The sequence below is a fragment of the Podarcis raffonei genome, chromosome 3 (assembly GCF_027172205.1).
Source record: "Podarcis raffonei isolate rPodRaf1 chromosome 3, rPodRaf1.pri, whole genome shotgun sequence".
Classification (NCBI taxonomy): domain Eukaryota; kingdom Metazoa; phylum Chordata; class Lepidosauria; order Squamata; family Lacertidae; genus Podarcis; species Podarcis raffonei.
This window is the reverse complement of record NC_070604.1, coordinates 71,761,410-71,783,139: the sequence shown is the minus strand read 5'-3', so window position 1 is coordinate 71,783,139 and position 21,730 is coordinate 71,761,410. Positions and strand designations below refer to the sequence as shown.

Sequence of the window (21,730 nt, the reverse complement as noted above, 5' to 3'; positions counted from 1 at the left end):
GTTGCTGCTCTACCCCTAGCTACCAACTTGTTCCATCTGAACCTGCCCCAAACTGCATGAGCATTTTTCCAACGCTTGCTTACCACTGACACAGAAACCCCATTTTTTGTCTCTTCCAAAGTTATTTGTAGTGGCACACCATGGCCGCTCTCGTCCCTCCTGAACACATGTGTCGTACGTTTTACCATTGTATTGGAAAGGGAAGACACAAAGCTCGTCCAGATCAGTCACTGCAAGTGAAAGGAAGTATCAATACACACAGAGAGAGCCACAGGCTGCACCTTTCATGAGCAGGCAATCCCTGCAGACAAGCACACTGGATAGCTACTGCCACTCGTAATTGAAGGCAATGGCTTGCATCCCATATTAGTTCTACTCAGAGTACACCCACTGACATTGAATGGCAAGATGAACACAAGTCCATTCATTTCAATGGATCTGCTCCCAGGTATTAACTTTGCCAGATAACCCATTGATCCACAATGACTAGTTATGCAATTGTGACTGATAACTTCATTGGGGAGACTGCTGTTAACTGTGACAAAACTGCAATTATTTCACAGCTGTCATGCTAATTCCTTTCAATTATTATTTTTCCCAATATAAACTGTGCGTGTTTAATACACACATATGGAAGAAGGAACGATCACCACTCATTGTTCAGCCCAGACACTGAGGTCCAGCTCCAAGGGCTTTCTGGCGGTTCCCTCACTGCAAGAAGCCAAGTTACAGGGAACCAGGCAGAGGGCCTTCTCGGTAGTGGTGCCCGCCCTGTGGAACGCCCTCTCATTAGATGTGAAGGAAATAAACAACTATCTGACTTTTAGAAGACACCTGAAGGCAGCCCTGTTTACGGAAGCTTTTAATGTCTGATGTTTTATCGCACTTTTAATATTCTGCTGGGAGCCGCCCAGAGTGGCTGGGGAAACACAGCCAGATGGGCGGGGTATAAATAATAAATAATTTATTATTATTATTATTATTATTATTATTATTATTCACGATTTTGAATTTGCCAGAAATATGAGGTTCAAGTCTACAACAAGCAGGCACAAATAGAGTTTCAGCCTTAGAAAGATATGCAGATCTGGTGGGTTTTGCCCACCTTCCTTGTCTTGGCATTGATACAAATCAGACAAGAAACAGGAAGCTGTCCTAGGAAGGTCACAACTTTGCGCTTTGCAGAAGCTCCATTTCAAAATTTCCCATGGGAAAGTACCCAGGGCTACTATAGTCTGCTTAGCCTCAGCTAAGTTACCTCTCACTCAAAAATGAGAACCTCCTTCTTGCAGAGGGCTGCTGCGAGGGCGAATGAGCTACGGAAATAATGTTGCTTTGAGTTACCCTTTGGCTTAGAAGCTGGTCAAGTCTAACTACCACATGGGTGTGGGCTTAAAAGTCTTCTCAAAAGTAAAGACTCTTGCTAGCTTTAGAAGGCCTTACCTGGAGGGCACTCATCACCACCCGTATACTGCAAAATGACAGCTTCATCTTGATGCCGGTAGTCCATTTTCCTTTCATTTCTGTTGCCAAAGGAGACAGCACTGTTGCCCGAGACCAGGCACACTGCTGCATCTTTGCACTTTCCTTGGGGCACACCAGCAGCACCAGAACACACCCCTAGGTGGTAATTCTTGGACCCAGCAGAGATCTGTATGGGCAAACACCATTGTTAAAGTGCAAGTAAGAGTAAATGAAAATGTTAAACATGTCTCCAATATGCTGACGTCCAGAAGACTGGGAGCAGAAACAGAGCACAGTGTTACCGTCATCTTGGTTTGTTTAGTTACTTAAGAGAGAAAACAAGAAGGAGCACCGTGAAGGCTGCCATGGGAAATATTTACTTTGGCTGCTGCTTGCAAACAGATGGTGGTCTCAATTTCAACAAACTTCAAGAGCATAAGAGCCCTGCAGAATCAGATCAACAGGTCCACCTAGCCAAGCATCCTGAACTCATGCTGGTGAACCAGAGGCCTTTGGGGAGCCAAAAAGCAGGACATGGACGCAACAGCCCTCTTCTGCATGCGTCCCCCACCAACAGAGGCATCCTTCAAAAATAAATACTACTGGAACCACTCAAATACTAACTTAAGTCAGTCTTCCACACACACCCCAATTGTTCCATGTAACCATTGTTTACAAAAAGGTTTTGGGTCTTCCCCTGAAAAAAACCTGAATATTCCAACCAGAGTTTCCATTCTGGAAGAATTGTATTATTAGTCCACACTGTGAGATCACCTAGGGAAACAACTCCACAAAACACCGTCGCTTGAACTTTCAAAAGCCTTCAGAACCGAATAGATGCAAGTTACACCCCCCCCAAAGGAGATGGGGGCAAATCAAGTGACAAATGCAGTGGAGTTCGCAGCAGCACATTTGGATACTTTTGAGGAAGGGGAATAACCAAAGCTGGCATATGATGCCATACCAACTGAGCTGGAGATGCTGAGGATTGAAACTGGGACCTGACGCAGGTAAAACACATGCCCTGCCCCTGAGCTATGATCCGTCGCTTACCACAAAGCTTGAACCAACCCCTTTCCCCCCACCATGATAGAAACAAGGTTCCAGTTCAAAGCATCCAGCTCCCTCATTGGCCACAGCACCTAAAGTTTGCATCACATCACCTGGTAAGGCTTTGCAGAAAGTCTGGATAGGTTGAAAGTGTAGTGCAGCTGCTCATCAGCCACTGAGCAGCCCGAGACGTCCACTTTATCAGGGCAAACAACTGGAGTGCTCCATTCGAATATGTATTCGCAGGTGGACTGCCCTATCATTTTTGGCTTTCCCTGTCACCAAAACACAAACAAGAGAAAACAGAAAATTGTTTAGGCTTGGCTTACTGCAACCTTCTTCTTTAGGAATCTGATACTCAAGAGCAAACTTTGGGTTAGCACTGTGATTCGTCAGATCAAAACAAAAATGGTTCGGGTGCAGCACTAAGCCTGTGATTATGATTGGTTGCTCCTGCGCATGCCAGAGGCAGCTGTGTGTTCACGGTAAGCCAGTATAATGTGCAAACGCTGCCAGTGAAATTAATCCCATTGCATTCAGTCTGTTATAAGGAATATATTCATTTCTTCATCTGGACAAGCACTGGGTAAGGTTGTAGGTAGCTAATAAAAAGCTGATCTGCCACCATTATTCCTCTCCACCACTACCCCCTTATGGTGTTTCAGACAATGGCTCTGACTTCTGAGGTCCCTTCTTATGTAACCCAAACAGATGCTTCCCATGTACTCTGGTAGTGCAAGAAGCCAGAGGTGATATGGGAGGCATCAGTGATGGACTCTGCAGGAGTGAGTGGATAAATCAACTCTCCCCCATGTGATTAAGGTTCACAGGATAACTGAGTAGCCTAGAAATCTCATCCTGCAGAAACTCTTGTGCCAATGAGGCAGAATACAAATGCCCTTTCTCCCCCAAGGTTTGTGCTGTCTACACGGAGAATCACTTTTTAAACTGTTTGATTTTCTATCTATTTTAAAGTGGATACATGCCATGCACTTATGCTCAGACTTAGACCCATTAAGCAGAAGAATTTACCTCTGTGATGCGGGGCTTGATAGAACATTATGGACACAGTGTTCCTGCTGTCTGCGTAATTTGCTGTCAGCATCCCTCATTAAATTCACATTAGAATCATCAAGACATTTTAAAAAAGCAGGAACAGCCTTTGAAGCTAACAGCACACATCTGCCAAGGCTTGCAACATTTTCAAGCGTACACAGAGATGTAAAAAATACATTAAAGGTCAGGTATTCTGACTGCATGTACTTCACATGCAAGCATGGAACCTTCTAAGCAACACACACACACACACACACACACACACACAGGGATTCTAAGAATCCCAACTTTCCATTCAAGATCTTGTGAAGAAAATCTAGCAAATACTCAATACCTTCCACACCCCAAGAAAACTGGCAATGCCTTGCACATCTCCCTGCCCTTCTCCAGTAGCAGCTACTCCATTCCTTAACCCCCACCCTAAACTTTCATGCCCTTCCTATTGCCCATTGCTCAACAAAAAATTGGACTACAAAAAGCTTTGGACACCTGGATTTTGGAAGAGCAACATGTTATATAAGCTTCCTGTTTTCAGAATTCAAGTCTACATTCAAACTCTGCAATGGTGACCTAGTTATAGAGTTTAGAAATAACTAGCATCTTCTATGGTTAAGAGTTCATCAGAAGTATTATTTGGGTGAGTTGAGGGTCAAAGATGGTCAGAGGCAAAATAAGTATTTCTCGCCTCATGTCAAGGAAGATTTTAGTACTGAGTTTTGAGTTTCTGTGGGACATGAGTGTAATGCACTTTGAAAATCTCTGCAGCAGATGCACTACAGGCTCTTGTGGAACTTTGCAAATTAGCATTTGGAACAGATTTAATCATCCTTCACTCAATTCACTTTTGTCCTTTCCCCCCAAAGATTATTCTCTTCCCCACCACCACCCTTGATTCAGGCTTGGCAGTACACAAAATAAGATGACGATTACCAGATCTGTCCCTCTGCTGCAATGGAACACAATGAGAGAAGAATACTTGAGACTTTTATCTTCCAGACAAGGAGTGCTACTGTTAAAAGCAATGTAAACTTCATGTGTTGCAGGGTTGAGCTTGGGAGGCGAAGTAATACGGCCGATATCCTAAATGAGAAAACACAACAAATTAACTTGGTTGTGACACTTTCACCTGAAGCACTGGCATGATTTTCCATAGTGCCAGCGAGCACCAAGACAAGATGCACAAAAAACCAAGAGAGGATTCCATTTCACATGGGGAATGGCAATGAACAATGGAAACTGCAAAAGCAGCTTCACAAGTAATGTGGAACAAGGCGGCAGTGTTCTTGGGTTGTACAATAATGATAGACTAAAGGCAGGGGCTGGATTTTTGAAGGCAGCCTCACATTGAAAAAACTAGTAACACAGAGAAGTTAATTTAAGCATTCTTACAGATGTACCAATTTATTAAGTAAATGGAGCTTTCACCTAACGGTGGGCCATTCAACAACGCACTTCCCCTACCTGCAGCCTGAAGGGAAACAGCCCAGAATTTCACCACCTCATCCCGCATGACATACAGAACAGCTATAAGTGTCCCTCTTTATATGAGAGGCCAGGCGGCTAATTTAATGTATTACTCACGGTTGTCCCATCTTACTGTCTTTGGTGTGTTGCCTTCCTCCAGTGTCAAAGATGGAAAAACAAAGAGCATAAGCAACTTTAGAAAGACAGTTAGGACCAAGAAGTCTGCATTTTGGTACCGCAAAAAGGCAACAGAACTAGTGCAACTCTCTGAGGCTTCCGCACATGGCCCCAGAATCCAAAGCTCCTTTGTGTCAGGCTGGGGGGGGGGGGGATTTGAGTTGAGCAGGTGTCCCTGCACCCGGCCCTGTTAGTCTCTGCAGGCTACAGCCTGCAGAGTGATGCCAGCATTGCTCCTTAGGCACCAAGTTCCCCATTCTGCTCACTGAACAGGCAAGCAGGAGGAAGTGCCACCAGAAGGTGCTCCACCAGCAGCAGCCCATGCAAAGCCCCAAGAAGGTGGCTATGTGGGAGAGGAAGGCACTGAGCTTGCCGAGGTCCCACTAGATTTGCCTGCCCCCACCAACCTTCCAGCCTGGTTGGTGTGAGCAGCAGGGCTGTGGGCCCACCACTCTGTTAGGCCCTGCCAGAATTTCAACTGCAGCCTTAGAACAGCATCCAACAGAAATTTGATCATTATACAGTGGTGCCTCGCAAGACGAAATTAATTCGTTCCGCGAGTCTTTTCGTCTTGCGATGTTTTTCGCCTTGCGAAGCACGGTCCGTCGCAACTGCGCCTCTTCAAGCGGCTTTAAGAAAAAAGCGAACAACCTCGCAAGACGTTTTCATCTTGCGAAGCAAGCCCATAGGGAAAATCGTCTTGCGAAGCAACGCAAAAACCGAAAAACCCTTTCGTCTTGCGCGTTTTTCGTCTTGCGAGGCATTCGTTTTGCGAGGCACCACTGTAAAACAATCTGGCAAAATAAAAACATTTCCACATCTTATTTCAGACTTTCCACAAAATAAGATCACCACATTGTTTGGGCTGTAATACGATACAATGCTGCCCATTTTCCTAATTTTTATGGCATTTTTTTCCTTTGAAAGGAGACACCGCACTCTCCCACAGACAACATCACAAATTGATTTTGGAACACATATTTTGTCTTGAAAGAGGTTTGCCATGAGATGTGTGGATCTGTCGCTCAAAACATAGCCCCAAAGCCTTGAGTACAAGTAAAAAGTTATGCACTTCTTTGGATACAGACCATGATTTTGTAAGCAGCCACTTCTGGACAGTGCCCCCCCCCCCGGATTGTGAGGGTGGGAGAAGGAAGAATGTACAAAGACATCCCTCTTTCCTCAGTGGTTCAGACCACATGCAGTTATAACAATAGTCACCATGCAGAATCAGTGACTTGTCCAGAGAGAGGCGACCCTCAATTAACCATAAGCCAACATACTAGTTATGAATTACGAAAACACTAACACATTTGCTAAAGAGGATTGTTTGATACATAGGGTTAACTTACTATAGGGGGACCAGTAACTGGAACCATGCAGACAGCTGCTCCAGGTGGGCAGTTGACATCTTTGATGGAATTCAATGGGCGGCAAATATTTATATAGAAATCTGGAGTAAGGTCAGAGGAATCATCGAACGTCTCATCAAATGCCTCATAGGAGCCCGTCCGATGTATCAAAGGAGAGAGATCAATTATTGTGCTGCCATTTGTAACTGAGCATTCCACCTGTTTGCAGTGGGAGGAAGTTCCACAAATCAGCACTTGCAGCTACTGTTCCCCAAATGTCAACAAGCAAAAACAAAATCTAATTTATCGGGGTCTGTTCTTTTCTTAGTGCTCCCCCCTCCTCTACTGCACTGCAAGCCAATGTGTTCATTTGATCATGTGTTCAATCTGAGCCCATCCCACCCTGAATCTCCCTTCAGTCTCTTTGTACTTCTCCAGCAGAGGTCACTTCTGTCTTGGTCCTGGATACAGTGGTACCTCGCAAGACGAATGCCTCGCAAGACGGAAAACTCGCAGGAAGAAAGAGTTTTCCATTTTTCGAGGTGCTTCGCCAGACGAATTTCCCTATGGGCTTCCTTCGCAAGACGAAAGCCCATAGGGAAATCTCCGGGGACAGCGGGGAAGCGCAGCGCGTCTTCCCCACTGTCCTCGGACCTCCTCCGAAGGCTGGCAGTGGGGCGGAGAGACCTTCTCCCCCCGCCAGCCTTCGGAAGGCCCCTCCGAAGGCTGGCGGTGGGGCGGAGAGACCTCCTCCCCCCGCCAGGCTTCGGAAGGCCCCTCCGAAGGCTGGCGGTGGGGCGGAGAGACCTCCTCCCCCCGCCAGGCTTCGGAAGGCCCCTCCGAAGGCTGGCGGTGGGGCGGAGAGACCTCCTCCCCCCGCCAGCCTTCGGAAGGCTCCTCTGAAGGCTGGCGGTGGGGCGGAGAGACCTCCTCCCGCCGCCAGCCATCGGAAGGCCACTCCGAAGGCTGGCGGTGGGGCGGAGAGACCTCCCCCTGCCAGGCTTCGGAAGGCTGCTCCAAAGGCTGGCGGTGGGGCGGAGAGCCCTTCTCCCCGCGCCAGCCTTCGGATGGCTGTTCTGAAGGCTGGCGGTGGACCGCCAGCCTTCAGAACAGGTCCGGGGACAGAGGAGAAGCGCAACGCGCCTTCCCCTGTTCCCGGACCTGTCCTGAAGACTTGCGGTGGGAGGAGGGTTTTCCTTCCCACCACCAACATTCAGAATGCTGTTCTGAATGTTGGCAGTGGGGAGGAAAGCCCTTCTCCTCACCACAAGCCCCGCAAGCTCCAGGAACAGAGGAGAAGCGCAGCGCGCCTTCCCCTCTGTTCCCGGACCCGTCCTGAAGGCTTGTGGTGGGGAGAAAAGCCCTTCTCCGCACCGCCAGCCCGGCAAGCGGTTTCCATAGGAACGCATTAATTGATTTTCAATGCATTCCTATGGGAAACCGTGCTTCGCAAGACAAAAAACTCGCAAGAAGAAAAAACTCGCGGAACGAATTAATTTCGTCTTGCGAGGTACCACTGTACACTTGATTGAAAGCAAATACCAGTGAAATGACACATGTTCCTGGGCTGAGCCATAGGCACAAGAAGATCAACTTTGCAGTTTATTTATTGGTCAAGGCAATAACAGCTAAAGGCCTTGATTAGCCTCTCCCTTCTTGACATTTCTGCTTCACAGCAGTTGCTGGTGCTTTGAGAGCACTGCTAAGTTGTCCAACACACAGTGATATATTAATCTCAATGGAAAAAGAGGTCTCCATTGACCTACCATTGGGATTCTTCTTCTCTTGACTGTTACTCACAACACGGAGCTCTGGAATTGACATAATGCTACCCAGTGTCAAGGAACTGCACTGTGGGACTGTGAACTCCTTCACCCCCTCTTTCCTACTCCCTTGCATCCAAATTTGCTCTGCCCTCCATGCCTGGGGTGGAGGGGGGTTGTGACTGACCATTAATGATTTGGTTAAGTTTAATATGAATTCCGTTCCAGATATCCTGTGGATATCTACTGTTCCCTTAATCAAATGTAGAATTATGCCTGCACTGTACCAGAGTTATTGGCAATAATTGCATTATTTGGCAGGACTTATAACTTCTCATCTGGCAACACAATTATACTGCCTCTGTTCTACTGTTACCTAAACAGAACACATCTATTCCTAAACAAAACAAAACCAAAAAGCCACCAGCTACCCGCTTCAACAAAAAAGAACAAGATACCACAAATTTTATGGATCTGAGAATTTTGTATTGCCTCTTTAAAAAACACACAAAACCAACATCTGAAACTGCAGCATTTAAACCTGTGCCTTTTCCAACTTAAAAATATTGCTTGCGGGCATTGTTGTTACTTTGACATTTTAGGTAACAGGAGCTTGATGAAACTGCCAATTCACTTACCGGACTCTCTTCTTCACAAGCTAAAGCCGTATGCCAAGAGAAATAATAGGCACATGCCGCCTCATCGAAGGAGACAAGGAAGGGCTGGCTACCTGGCCCAGCATCAGGCCTGCACACAAAGCTGAAATAGCTTGTATACTTCAGGTCAGGATTTGCAGGGCACGACTCTCCTCCGCTGTAGCTAAGTTTCAAAACTCCATCTTCGTAAGTTAATGCTTTGGTCAGTCTTCCAGCACTGACTGGTTGCTGATGGCCACCAGTGACACAGACACCTATTAACAAGTTTAGAAGTGCAATGGGTGGGTTATGACGGAAGGAAGCTTGAGTTAAGCAGCTGCGCAATCCACTCCTTGGGCTGTTATATTTCAACAGAACTGAGAGGGATTACATTAGTTACACCAAGTAGTTGAGAACTTTGAGGACTTCGCTCAGAAAAAAGAGGGTGTGAACAAAATGTTACAGCGTGTGGAAAGCACTCATTCTTAGAACACTGGGTTAAAATTGTTCGTTGACTCACTGGGCAGCCTTAACACAGTCACTTGCTCTCAGGCTCAGTTCCCTATCTATAAAATGGGAAGAACTGTGACCTACATCTAGCTTGTGCAAGATGTATTCAATGTTAGCATTTTTAATTAGGTGAGTTTAGATGATGCACTGGGCCACTTCCCACATGCTGCAGGGCATGATCCTGCACTTCCTCCTCTATGCACCCAGCATTTCCATCCTACCAACAATGGCAACAGCCATTCAAGTGTGCCCGCAAAATCCCAGTCTGTATAGGCCCAAATCCCAGTTGACATGCCAGATGAAGTGTGCAATCTGATCAAGAATCTTATACCCATATGCATGGATGGCCAGTCACATTAGAGGTGGCACTGGTACACAGGGTAGGCAGGAAGGAGAGCAGTACAGGGTAAAAGCTATTTCCAATTAAAGTAGTAAAATTGCTGGTTGGATTAGCTTGGTTATAAGTACAGAGACAGTTTCATGAGAACTCCACAGAACTTCCATGAGCTCCACTGATATGTCCAGGCTTACCAACTCCACTGCCACATGGACCTCTGGCTTCATCACACACACTCAGTTGCAATGTTCTCTGGTTCCTGTAATCAGGTACAGTATAACCATCCTGCCTCTTTAAAGAATTAAGGTCAAAGAGATGGCCTGCAAGAGAGGGGGGAGAGGATAATTTAGCTTTTTAGCTTCCCTGCAGAGAGCAATTGAGATTTTTGTTTACCCAAGGAGTAGACCTGTGGTGCTTTAAACTGCAAGATGACCATCAACTCAGATTGCTTGCAAAGGGGATTAGAGAAGTTCATGGAGGAAATTGTCCTCATGACTATGCATTACCTCCAGGATTAGAATACCAGTTGTGGGGAAACACAAATTGGGTGACTGCTGCTATTGGGTATCCCGTGGGCCCCTAGCTGGGCACTGTCGAACAGGATGCTGCACCATATGGGCCTTTGATCTGACAAAGCAGCATTCTTGTGTACTTAGACATACACTTAGGAATGCGAAACAGGCACATGACCCATACAGGTACATGCACCAGAGATATGTGATTGGTTGCAGCACCTTGCTGTGCGCATGCATACACACTAAAGGGAGGTTTACCCAGTGTTGTGTGTGAAGCAGCCCATAAAATGAGGTAGCAACCACTCTCCCTCGATTACAGCCAATCCACAAATAAATGTGACATTATTGGTAGCTTATGTTGTTTGCCCTCACAGAAGTATTTGTGTGTTCTGTTTCATATAACCTTCTGTCCTATCGGTGGGTGTTGGGGCATCGTTTTTCTTCCACAAAATAGCTGTATCCTGTACAATCGCGCTGTAGCCCCAGTGCAACCTTCCACTTGCAATTTATGGGTGCATTCCCTGTGATACAACAGGAATGACATATACCTGCAAGATCCAGGAGTTAGGGAAGGGGTCTTGCTTTACATGGCTCAATCCCAGGCATAATCCTTAGCATATTCAGGTGGGGCTGGGAAAAGTCCACCTGAAACCCTAGAGAGCTGCTGCCAGCCAGTGTTGACAATACTGCCTGCCTCAGTATAAGGCAGCTTTCTATGTTCCACCAATGGACATGAGCAAGAACGAGTAACTATCACTAGGGTGTATGAGGCTGCTCCCTTCAGATTAGCCTGGGATCTCCCAAGATGGTTATTTGAGAGTCCTAAGTCCACTGTTGCTCTCTCCCATGGCAGAACGATTAAAGGTTGATTCTAGTTACAGCTACCCTGACCAGGCCCACGTGTGTGTCAAAGGCTTACCTGTAAGAGGGTTGGATACTGTGCAATTGTTGTGCACGTTGGTTTTCAGAGGACACGCAGCAGCCGTGAACCATATAAAAGTATATTCACAATCCTCAATGGCAGTTATAAGTTCAGGCTTGGAATCCTGGACAAAAATGGATATGAAAAAGTCAACTTCTGCAAAACTTCTGTGCTGGGGTACTGGCAATATTTCTTGCAGCACACTTTACCCTTTTGGGGGAAGGCAGCAGGAATGTTGACCCCTGGTAGCAGCCTACCTTCCCTTCAGAAGGTCTTAGCAAAGTTATTGTGGCCAAAAGACACAAAATCATAAATCCCCTTGGACATCCATCAGTTTAAGCTTCTGTTATAGAACCCTCGTCACCACCCAAGATTAATCTGGACCACACACTGTTTCCTTTCCAGGGAACTACTCTGTGACGAGTTCCTCAGGGCAGTATAATTACTGCCTCGTCCTGCCAAGTGTTTTATTACCCACAGCTGCAGATTTGGGGGTAAATTTGTCATCTGCATGCTATCTAAGATACAAATCCAATCGCATGGTCCATTTTTACCCCCAGGAACCTATGCAATGGCTCTTCACATTGGGGGGGGGGGGGGAGAGACATAAAAAATCCGACCTACTTAGGCATACTTACAACTGCATTTTCATCACACTTGAAGCGGATTATTGTAGACTTCTTCCTGATCTGGTCTGGACACTTCTCACCATTGATGTATTTAATAACAAAAATGCCATTTTGCCACTGGATTCCCTCAGACACCTCACCCAAGTTTATATACTTGGACCCATCCATCAGGCAGGCTGCAGAATCCGGTGAACAGAAATCTATGTTTGGCACCAGAAAAGAGGGTGGGGAAGGGAAAATAAAGGGTTTAGCATTGCCTGATAGCCTACACCACATTCTCTTGGTGGTGGTGGTGTCTTGCTACAAATAACATATTCAAGAAAAGCTACCAAAAAACTTTAGAGTCGATTCAAGCACACGTTTCTGAGGTGGCTACACCACTTCAACTTAATTCAAGGAAAAGTTGGGGCTTCTGAATGGGTAAAGTCTATATTATTTTTCAGAAATTATTTCAACATTATTTTTCAGGACCACAATACCTCAAGGACCACTTCTCCCAAAATGAACCACCCTGAGATCATCATCTGAGGCTCTTCTTTGTGTGCCTCCTCCATGAGAGGTCTGAAGGGTAGCAACATGATAACAAGCCTTTTCTGCGATGGTTCCCCGTTTGTGGAATGCTCTCCCCAGGAAAGTCCATCTGGCACCCTCATTACATATCTTTGGGCACCAGGCAAAAACGTTCCTCTTCTCCCAGGTCTTTGGCTAATTAAACTATCTATGGCCTTTTAAAGGGGGTGTTTGTTTATTACTATGTTATGTATTTTTGTGTTTTTATATTGTAAACCACCCTGTGATCCTCGGATGAAGGGCAGTACAGAAATTAGTTAACAAGAACAACAAACTTGCTGGTGTCAACTGGGTCAACTTTAGACAAATACCTCCCCACATAAAATTGAGATGGCATAGTTCCTGGGCAAAGAAACAACATGTATAATTAGCTCTATGTGTCATTTCTACATATACTCAGAATTAGCAAGTCTAGTAATAAAATTTAGAGTATTTATGTTATTACCTGCCATCTTAATAGTAAGATGTTTGGGGTGTGCCAGGGAAAAATACCTTATCATATTAACCTTCAATTAAACAGGGAGGTATACAACATTACAGTGGTACCTCTAGTTATGGACTTCATCCATTCCGGGGTGCCGTTTGCACCCCGAAAAGTCCGTAACTAGAGTGCCGCTTTTGCGCATGTGCAAAGTGCGCAGAATGCTTCTGTGCATGCATGCGCGGCAAAACCCGGAAGTATACACTTCCAGGTTTGTTGCGTTCTAAGCCGAAAAGATGCAACATGAACCTAACGCAACACGACTCATATTCAGAGCAGACCTATTGAAATAAATGGATCTACTCCCAAGTATGTCTTGGTTTGCTGTTATTCCCAAGATAGAACACATTCCACGACTATACAAAAATAAATACCATTGGACATGAGAAATAAGACTTAAAGAAAGTATTATATTGACATTAGGGGATGCTGAAAAGATTGTCAACAGGGATGCAGAAAGGGGAGGTATGGGGAAGTCGCTGAAAGAAGGTTTATGAAATGAAAGGTCAAGAAATTATACGTGCTTGTATGTTTGTCTGTCTTGTATTGTGTTGTATTGTCTTGTATTATGTGTGGAAAAAACTAATAAAAATTTATATAAAAAAAAATAATACAAAAATAAATACCAGGGTTAGGAAAAAACATTGCAAAGAGCAATAGGAATCAAGGACAGTGTGATCACAATCAAAGGTAGGAGCTGTTCCATTTACTACTCTTTTACCATGTAAAAAACCTATGTTCGCATTCACAGTGGGTTACAACAGTGCTTTTTAATCTCTTTTCCCACATCCAACTCTTTGGACACCAATGTTCTCAGTTTCAAGGAAGCTATGTAGGTCATTCCTCCCTTGCTCCAGGGTAATTTTTAAGACAATGAGGCAGAACTGGTACACTGTTGCACAAACAGAGAATGCTAGGAGAAGAATCAGATTACAGGATGCTTACAGCTTTCACTTAGCCTTAAATAGGACACAGCAGGTTTCATAACACAGCTGCAGCCATAAAAGAGTGAAGACAGCATTCACCTGCCCTCTCTACATGGAGAAGCCCAATATGAGAAACAAGACGGAGCGGGTGCACAGTGGATTGCCTTCTTCATAACACTCCAGTTCCCAATATACAGCTTATCTTGCAAGCAACATCAAATTTTGATCCAACACTACTGCCACACACACGTTTGGGTAGCAGCAATGGGAAGAGCTTGAACTGTCAGTGGGTGTGGCTTTCCGCCTTCTAAAATTTACCCAGCAGGCAGTCAAGGCCATGCACTTCTAACAGCACATGGGTTTACGTAAATGCCTTGCTATGATGAAGTGGTACCCAACAGAGCTGTGGCCTCCCTACTTTCCACCCTGCCCCTGTGCAGTTCAATCCCTCTACTCGCCCCACTCCTGCCTGCGGGCACACGCAGCCTGCGCTGTCTCTCCAGTTCTTACCTGCTCCTCGATGTGGCACCAAAGATTTACAGACGTTGATGTAGTATTTTTGAGTAGAGTTAGTCATTGAAATGGCTTCCCAGTTCTCCTTATGCTGTGTCAGAGAGGAGAGATCATATGAGTTGCCGGTACTGTCTCTGCAACAGAAGAAAGGACATTTTACAGCAAAAAAGTTAACAGGAGACATCTGTTAGGATATTTCCGTTCCACCTTAAAAGGGAGCAGGCTGTGAGTCACAGAGTCTGCGTATTTCCTGTTTCACAGGATGTTTCTGTTATGTCTTAGCTTTCGTTCCTCTTGTTGTTGCCTGAGCATACCGAAGCAGGCAGTCATTTTTTTCTTTGTTCTGATCAACGCTGAATAAACTTGGAAAAATGCTCTCCTGCTGTGCATCTTTTGCTGTGTGAATTCTGCTGATAGAGTGTGCACCAGCCTAAGAATGTGGCAATCTATTTCTGAGGCTTCGTGTCGCTAATTGCTGATACTGCCTATCTACGGGAGGTCGATGGATCGTCCGGCAGCCGGCTTGGGGGCTCAGATGGACTTTGCCTCCCTGGCAGTATCCCAACAACATCCTGAAGAGAAGCACATCAACCGTGTAAGGAGTGCCGAAAAGTGCCATCAAAATCCAAGCAAAATTTCCTGTCCTGCCACATAGCTTATCTAGCAGAACGACCGCCACTCTTCTGTTAACTACTCTAGCCGCGCAAAAGCTTCTCAAGTATCTAGGGGTTCCGTATCTGAGAATCTGTACAACAAGATGGTCTTTCGACATCCACCATCTCACCACCACCCACTTGTTAGTTGTTTCTGCTGATGGCTGGGGAACAAAAGTTCTCCCCCACCCCCAAAAAATCATCACACTGAATAGCTGCTTTAATGGCCTAGGCATCACCATTTAACACAGACGGGACAGGAAGCCCTAAAGAAGGGGTGGGAAGGAAATAAATTTATTGTTTTGACAGCCAGGTGAAGTCAACTTACTTATAGGAGCACTCGATAGACCTGGAAGGTGGGCAGGCAAGAGGAGTGTGCCACTCAAACAAATAGGTGCAATCCTCCATTTCCTTCAGAAACACTGGCTGAGAAAAGAAAGGTAAAAAAACCCACAACCCGTTACATACAGAAGCCGACAATACCAGTAGGGCTGAAAGCAGACAACCCTACTCCATCCGAGGTCTGGACTATGGGTTATGTAAAACAGTAACCATCTGCAAATGAGCTTCTGCTCCAATACACCATCTACAACTTATACTGGGGAAATGTACTGTGGTCCTTTCAAACAAAAATTTTAAAACAAGACCAAATGGATTTTAATCAGAAGGGTGAATTTGAAGCATTTTGGCTAACATAAATAACAGATTCAAGCTCATTGCCTTGGCATGTGCTGCTTTCACACTACACTTTATTTATTTGCTCAGCAGTTTTTACCTTTTCTTTTTTTAAAAACAAAGTAATTTTGTTACTAACAAATTTAGCTGCCCTAACAATATTTGGGTTTTCAGTGCTTTCGGCCCACCCTACTTACCTGGTTCACATGCTGCATATAAATAAGCTGAATGAGGATCTACCTGTGCAATTATGATTGGTGCCACATAAAGTCAGTGGAGACGGAAGAGCAATGGCAATTATGGAATGAACTTGCAGATATCAAGCTCTATGCACAAAGCTACATGGTGGATGAAGTGTTCATGTAGGGCCCATCAGGTGGGCTCAGGGGCTGGGCACGCCTGTGCAACCCTGATCTCCAACTGCACATATAGCCAGCAGGGGCAGAACGTAAATCTGGGAGATGTCTCAATGATTCACAGTAGATCAGTAAGTTCCTGATTCCCAGTTGTTTAAAAATACCAGCACAAAAATGACTCCTTTTCCTCCTCTAAATTATACAGCTGAAATGAAGAAAGCTTGCCGGGGCCGGGGCAGGGAGGAGATCAAGAGTGGGGTTTTTTTGTGCACAGAAGTATTGTGTCTCCACTCCAGTCTGGCATGCAAAGTAAAATTCCTAGGTTCAGACTATTTTTATTCAGACTATTCTTTTTCGCCAGGCTCTGGAAGGTGGATCTCTAGGCTCCAGTCAATTATTAAAAGAAAAAAAAAAGCCCATGCAGATCCTGCGAGTCTGATGTCTGCCCACCCAGGCTCTATGAGGTTACAGCTATGTGTGCTTAGAGCTTATGGCTTTGCAGGAAGAGTTACATAAGGGGTTTTGACAATCACATCTGAGATTAACACCCAAGTCTGCTTACCTGCGAATTACTTTCAGGATCACAATAGAACACTATGGCTGTTGACCGCTGATATATCTTGTGGCATGTCTCCCCATTGGTGTAGTTAATTTTGATTAATCCATTTTCGTATGTCAGCTTTGTAGTTTTCAAACCTGAACAGTGAATTATAAAAAGTATATTAATTGAAGGCATAGGAGTTTTGTACTGTAAACACTAGCCATATAGGCTAAAGCTAATTCGGCCTGTGGGCCCAGTGGGTTCCCCAATGCTGCCTTATTTTGTCAATAGTCAGCTTGCAAAGCACACTAAGGAATGACAGCTCTAAAAAGAAAAGCTTAGACTCATCCCATTTCAGTATCTAGTTGTTTTTTAATAGCAATTCCACCCCCACCAATGTTAAGATTGCAGATTTGTTGAAATTGGGGAGGGTGGGGGGTATGCTGACCTGAGCATGACCTGGGACATGATCTTGGCCCTTCCCCATCTCCTCTTCCCAGTGTTCCCACTATCCACCCCCGTTTCCACTCAACACACTACAGAAATGCAATGACAACATCTCCAGAACGGCTCTAAAGGCAACATGACTCAACACTCTGCACATACACAATACCTAACTTGTTTTCAGCCTGCCCAACAAGAACATAAATAGAAATCAAAACACATTATATAATAAAATGTATTTATATAAAAATAAAGGTGTGCGTACACATGTACTTTATTTACACCCCACTCTGTGTGTTTAGTTACAGAATGCATACATGTGCATGTCTAGTGCCTGAGTGCATGTGTTCATACACAGAATCTGAGCACAGTGCTGCATCTGATCAGAAATTGTGGTGGAAGTATGTGGAGGGAGATGCCATCTCCAAACTCAACTGGGTTCAAGGTTATTTTACTAGTTCTCAACTGTGGACTTCAAGGTCAAATGCTAATACTAACCACGGAAGACAGGTGAATGTTAGCTGTGGGAATAGCATACAACAGCCATCACAGCTACATGATGACTTAGCTGGAAATATCAGGAACGTCAAGAGGTATTCCTTCCACTAGATAGAAATACTAGACAAAGGTGTGGATTTTAAAATAAAACTATTTAAGGTGGACATTTGCTCTGGAAGTACACCTTGATACTTCATGCACCCTCCCCTCTGAAACCAGGCAAACTTCCCCTGATATATCCAAGCCGCTACATCCCAGAAAGACATCTTACCTGCTATTTTTTTAAAGCTGGGGTCTCGTTTCTTAATTTGACATGCCGACACAACGTCTGCAGTTGTTCCTGGTTCTTTGCACTTCCCCGCTGTTAATCCATCACAGACTCTGAAGTAGTAGTCATATTCCTCAGTGCTCACTTTCACATCCTTCCCACGAAGCGGTGTCAGATCATACACATGACCATACCTTGGATCTTTTACTTGACAGTTCTCACCTTAAAAGAACACCAAACCCAGAGGAATGTTATTCACATGCACACAAAGCCTTATTCCCAGCTCAACGCCTCGCTCCAAAGGTGGACCAGAGAACATTTTCTGAATATGAATTTGTGCATCTTTTCATTTCAGAACGTTGGAGTTATTTTCGGAAAGTTGTTTTGTATGAGAAAGGAGTCCATTTGCAAACTTCTAGACAATCATTCCATAACAAAAGCTACATATGATTTTCTTATTTTCTACTCAAAATGCTTTGCAAGTTAAGATCAGCTGTTCAATGTATCTGGAATCACAGTAGATAGATAATTTAAGGCCATCTGAATTGTCTTATTTCTTCTTGCATTCCAATTATGTACTACTTTTTGCCAAGAGCTTTAGTCACATTAGTTAAATAATTTTATTTAAGTACAGATACTTACCCTCAACCCTGTGCACAGGACAAGCTGCTACTGTTCTCCAAAGAAACACAAACTCACAGTCATCTTCATGTTGAAACACTGGTGATCCCTAAGAAAAAAGGAGGAGTTTGTTGTCAGCTTTATACATAAAGTTCTGTTTATCTCCTTATAGAAATTCAGTATATAAATTCACCCACCATTAAGTTATATAACCAGGACTCAAACTGATCCAAATTCCTTGTGGTGAGAAAACACGTGAATCTAAGATACTTGCTATTCACTGATCTGTTCAGGGTTATTTTATATAACTGTTATGCTGAAAATCAGCCTGGACAAAAGTATATTGCATAATTAAGCCTGAAGTGCCACTGAAGGGTCTGTTTCAAGCTACTGGCACAACTTTAGGCAAGAACTCAACATGGCCCACACTTCAAGCATCACATATTGTTTGCCTCCACAGAGGGATTTCCATGTAGAAAGTTGTAACCTGTTGTTGTTGTTGTTGTTGTTGTTGTTGTTGTTAATTATTACAAGAATTTATATGCTACCTTTCATTTCAAGAAGAAATACCAAGGTGGCTGGCATGAAATGCAAGTACTTGCTTCCATGAGGAAACAGCAGACTTTTGAACTTGGCACAAGGCGCTGCAATATTGACGCAATCTTTTCAGTTGTACCACACAAAGCAGATTACACAGAAATGTTTTAAGGAGAAATTACCACTATATTGTAGAACAGCAGACATAAGCAATGAGAGAGAAGAATCCCTTTTGAAAGCCAAATCTGTCTTCTCCTCAGGGCAAGATGGTTCTTGAGCAGGTGGCAGTTGGGGAAGTGAAAGGGTGCCTTAGCTGGAATATGAGGAGCCAGATGATGGCACCACATGTACATGTGTCCCGCATACTTACAGCTTTCAGAGGGGTCTACCTGGGACTATGTTAATTCACCATAATGATTTGAAAGTTCAGAACATCACAAAAAATGAGAGAGTTGTTGCTTGCTCAGGAAACTGGAGCACAAGAATGAATGCTGCAACTCATTCGTAATACTGAGGTGTGCTTCTCAAGTAAATGTATATTTCCATGTCCATATTATTAGGGTCCTTGAAGTCCGCTTTGTAAATAAGCTGCTATATGCTTTGCAAATAGAAGCAAGCTTGATCAGCTACTCTGGAGAGCTCAGCTGCTTCCTATCACATAACAAAATAATGTTGCTAGTTCTAAACATTTGAATTTTCTCCAGATGGGGGAAGAGAAAGAAGAGAACACAGTGGTACCTCGGGTTACATACGCTTCAGGTTACAGACTCCACTAACCCAGAAATAGTACCTTGGGTTAAGAACTTTGCTTCAGGATGAGAACAGAAATCGTGGTCCGGCGGCGCAGCGGCAGTGGGAGGCCCCATTAGCTAAAGTGGTACCTCAGGTTAAGAACAGTTTCAGGTTAAGAACAGACCTCCAGAACAAATTAAGGACTTAACCCGAGGTACCACTGTATGATCAAATGTTAGTGGCAAGTTACAAGGGTCCCTATGCCACTCCTTGTTTGTTGGGATGAGAAGTAATCACTCCAAAATGACCATCTGGGCAGCAAAGGATGCACCTATGTGGCAGCTCTGCGTGTGGTACTCACTCACTCACTCACTCGAAGGGCTACTGGTCCTTTTAGGCTGGAAGTGGAGGAAGGACCCTGGCAGTGCATGCAAACACAGCTCCAGAGCTGCACAGGCACAATGGGAAGGGGGAACTGCAGCTATGCATGCAAGCCCTTCAATAAGCTTGCAAGGTTGCTAAAGGAAGTCAATTTTTTTTACATCCAGACCATTCGGCATCAATAGACAGACCCCAAAACTTACCATACTTTGATCACACTGGAAGATGATCCGCGTTGAGTACTGCCTGTTAGCTTTGCATGTGTCCCCACTTGAGTACACGATACTAAGGGACCCATCAGCGGCAGCCTGAGGACGCATGTGAATCATGCCAAGACTCTGACCTTTGTCCGCGTATTTCACACAAGATCCAATTATACCACCTGCAGCCAAAAGGAACACTTAAACATGCGCTTTTAAACTCCACTAAAAACTTGCATTGATCTCTTTTAAAAGAAGGGCAGAAGTAATTCATAGCAGTTTTCATTTTAAGAGTATTGAAGGCAGCAGTGCCTGGGCTGACCACCAATTGCACTTGGGGATCCTGTGAGTGGAGCTCCACCCTTGGGATGCTCCCATGAAGATCAGTAGAAGGGACTCTGCAACTGATTCTTTCCCCCTAAAGCCCCTGAAAAACAGTTTCAAAGAGTTCAGGAACCCTGTACTTCAGGCACAATCTCTGTAGTGGGAATCTCTACTGGATCAAAGTCCCTTCTGTGAATGGAAGCAGCTCCTGCTCAAAGAAGGTCAACTCTGGATATAACTCGGTGTAAGTCAATGAATTACTGAAGTGGGAGTATTTTTCCTCAAAGTTATTAAAAACCATTACTTTGTAATCAATTTCTTTTTAGTAAAGAGCTCTATCTCTGCCTTTTTGTTAACAGCTTAAGGGTGCTTTGTCCTGGCCATAAAGCTCACCAGCTTGGCATTTTCACACAAGATTCCTGAAACTAAAAGTCAGTTCCAACTGTTCTTCCATAGCAAAATATAAATTCAAAGTTTAATCCAACCCGAGCAGGAAAATAAGATTAATTGCATGCATCCTGCACACCAGCGTGCTTCCCCATAACATGCCACAGCACCCTACACGTAGCAGTGACTATCTCTACATCTATCAAAAGGGTCAGAAACTGTTCACCTGGATTTCACCAACCCTCTCTCAGTGGCAAGTTAAAGTTAGAGTTGGCTCGTGGATGTCTGAATAATTTGAATGCCAAGTTTCTCTAAGCATTCACCAAAGCTACCCAGAGGGGCTATGACAGCTCTGCTGAGAAGTATCAGGGCAAAGAGGTGAAGCAGACAGAGACTGCCAGGAGTGAGGAAGTCAGAGAAGAAGAAGAGGAACTGAGGTGGTGGGATATAGCCTGTTGCACTGATAGTCCCTCAGTTCCCATAAACCAAGTCTAATGCTTACCAGGACACCCTGGTATGGGGGGAAGACGCTTGCAAACACTTAGAAAGAAAGTTCTTCCTTTTGCATCTTTTGATGTATCCAGGGCAATCCAAGGCTCACTTGCTCTGCTTAAGTCACTCAGGTCATACTCATTACCAGCTGAATCTGCAAAATAGTAATGCCAGAAACCACAAAATGCTTAATTAAGCTAAGTCTACAATATTCAGTTGACTCCAGTTTAAAGGATTACAGTAATCCAAGCCAGGCA

General features: G+C 44.5%; 1 protein-coding gene across 1 annotated transcript in view; it reads right to left on the bottom strand.

The window, feature by feature from the left end:
• The window catches only part of IGF2R (insulin like growth factor 2 receptor), a 69,808-nt gene that overhangs the window by 14,268 nt on the left and 33,810 nt on the right, over positions 1–21,730 (bottom strand). The window contains exons 24-39 of the mRNA XM_053382328.1: positions 21,484–21,627; positions 20,274–20,452; positions 18,442–18,529; positions 17,803–18,021; positions 16,611–16,744; positions 15,346–15,443; positions 14,362–14,498; positions 11,884–12,074; positions 11,243–11,369; positions 10,003–10,128; positions 8,965–9,236; positions 6,564–6,782; positions 4,501–4,650; positions 2,628–2,789; positions 1,444–1,651; positions 84–230 (exon numbers count right to left, since the gene is read on the bottom strand). Coding sequence (XP_053238303.1) covers positions 84–230; positions 1,444–1,651; positions 2,628–2,789; positions 4,501–4,650; positions 6,564–6,782; positions 8,965–9,236; positions 10,003–10,128; positions 11,243–11,369; positions 11,884–12,074; positions 14,362–14,498; positions 15,346–15,443; positions 16,611–16,744; positions 17,803–18,021; positions 18,442–18,529; positions 20,274–20,452; positions 21,484–21,627 — 2,601 coding nt within the window. The remainder of the gene's footprint in view (positions 1–83; positions 231–1,443; positions 1,652–2,627; positions 2,790–4,500; positions 4,651–6,563; positions 6,783–8,964; positions 9,237–10,002; positions 10,129–11,242; positions 11,370–11,883; positions 12,075–14,361; positions 14,499–15,345; positions 15,444–16,610; positions 16,745–17,802; positions 18,022–18,441; positions 18,530–20,273; positions 20,453–21,483; positions 21,628–21,730) is intronic.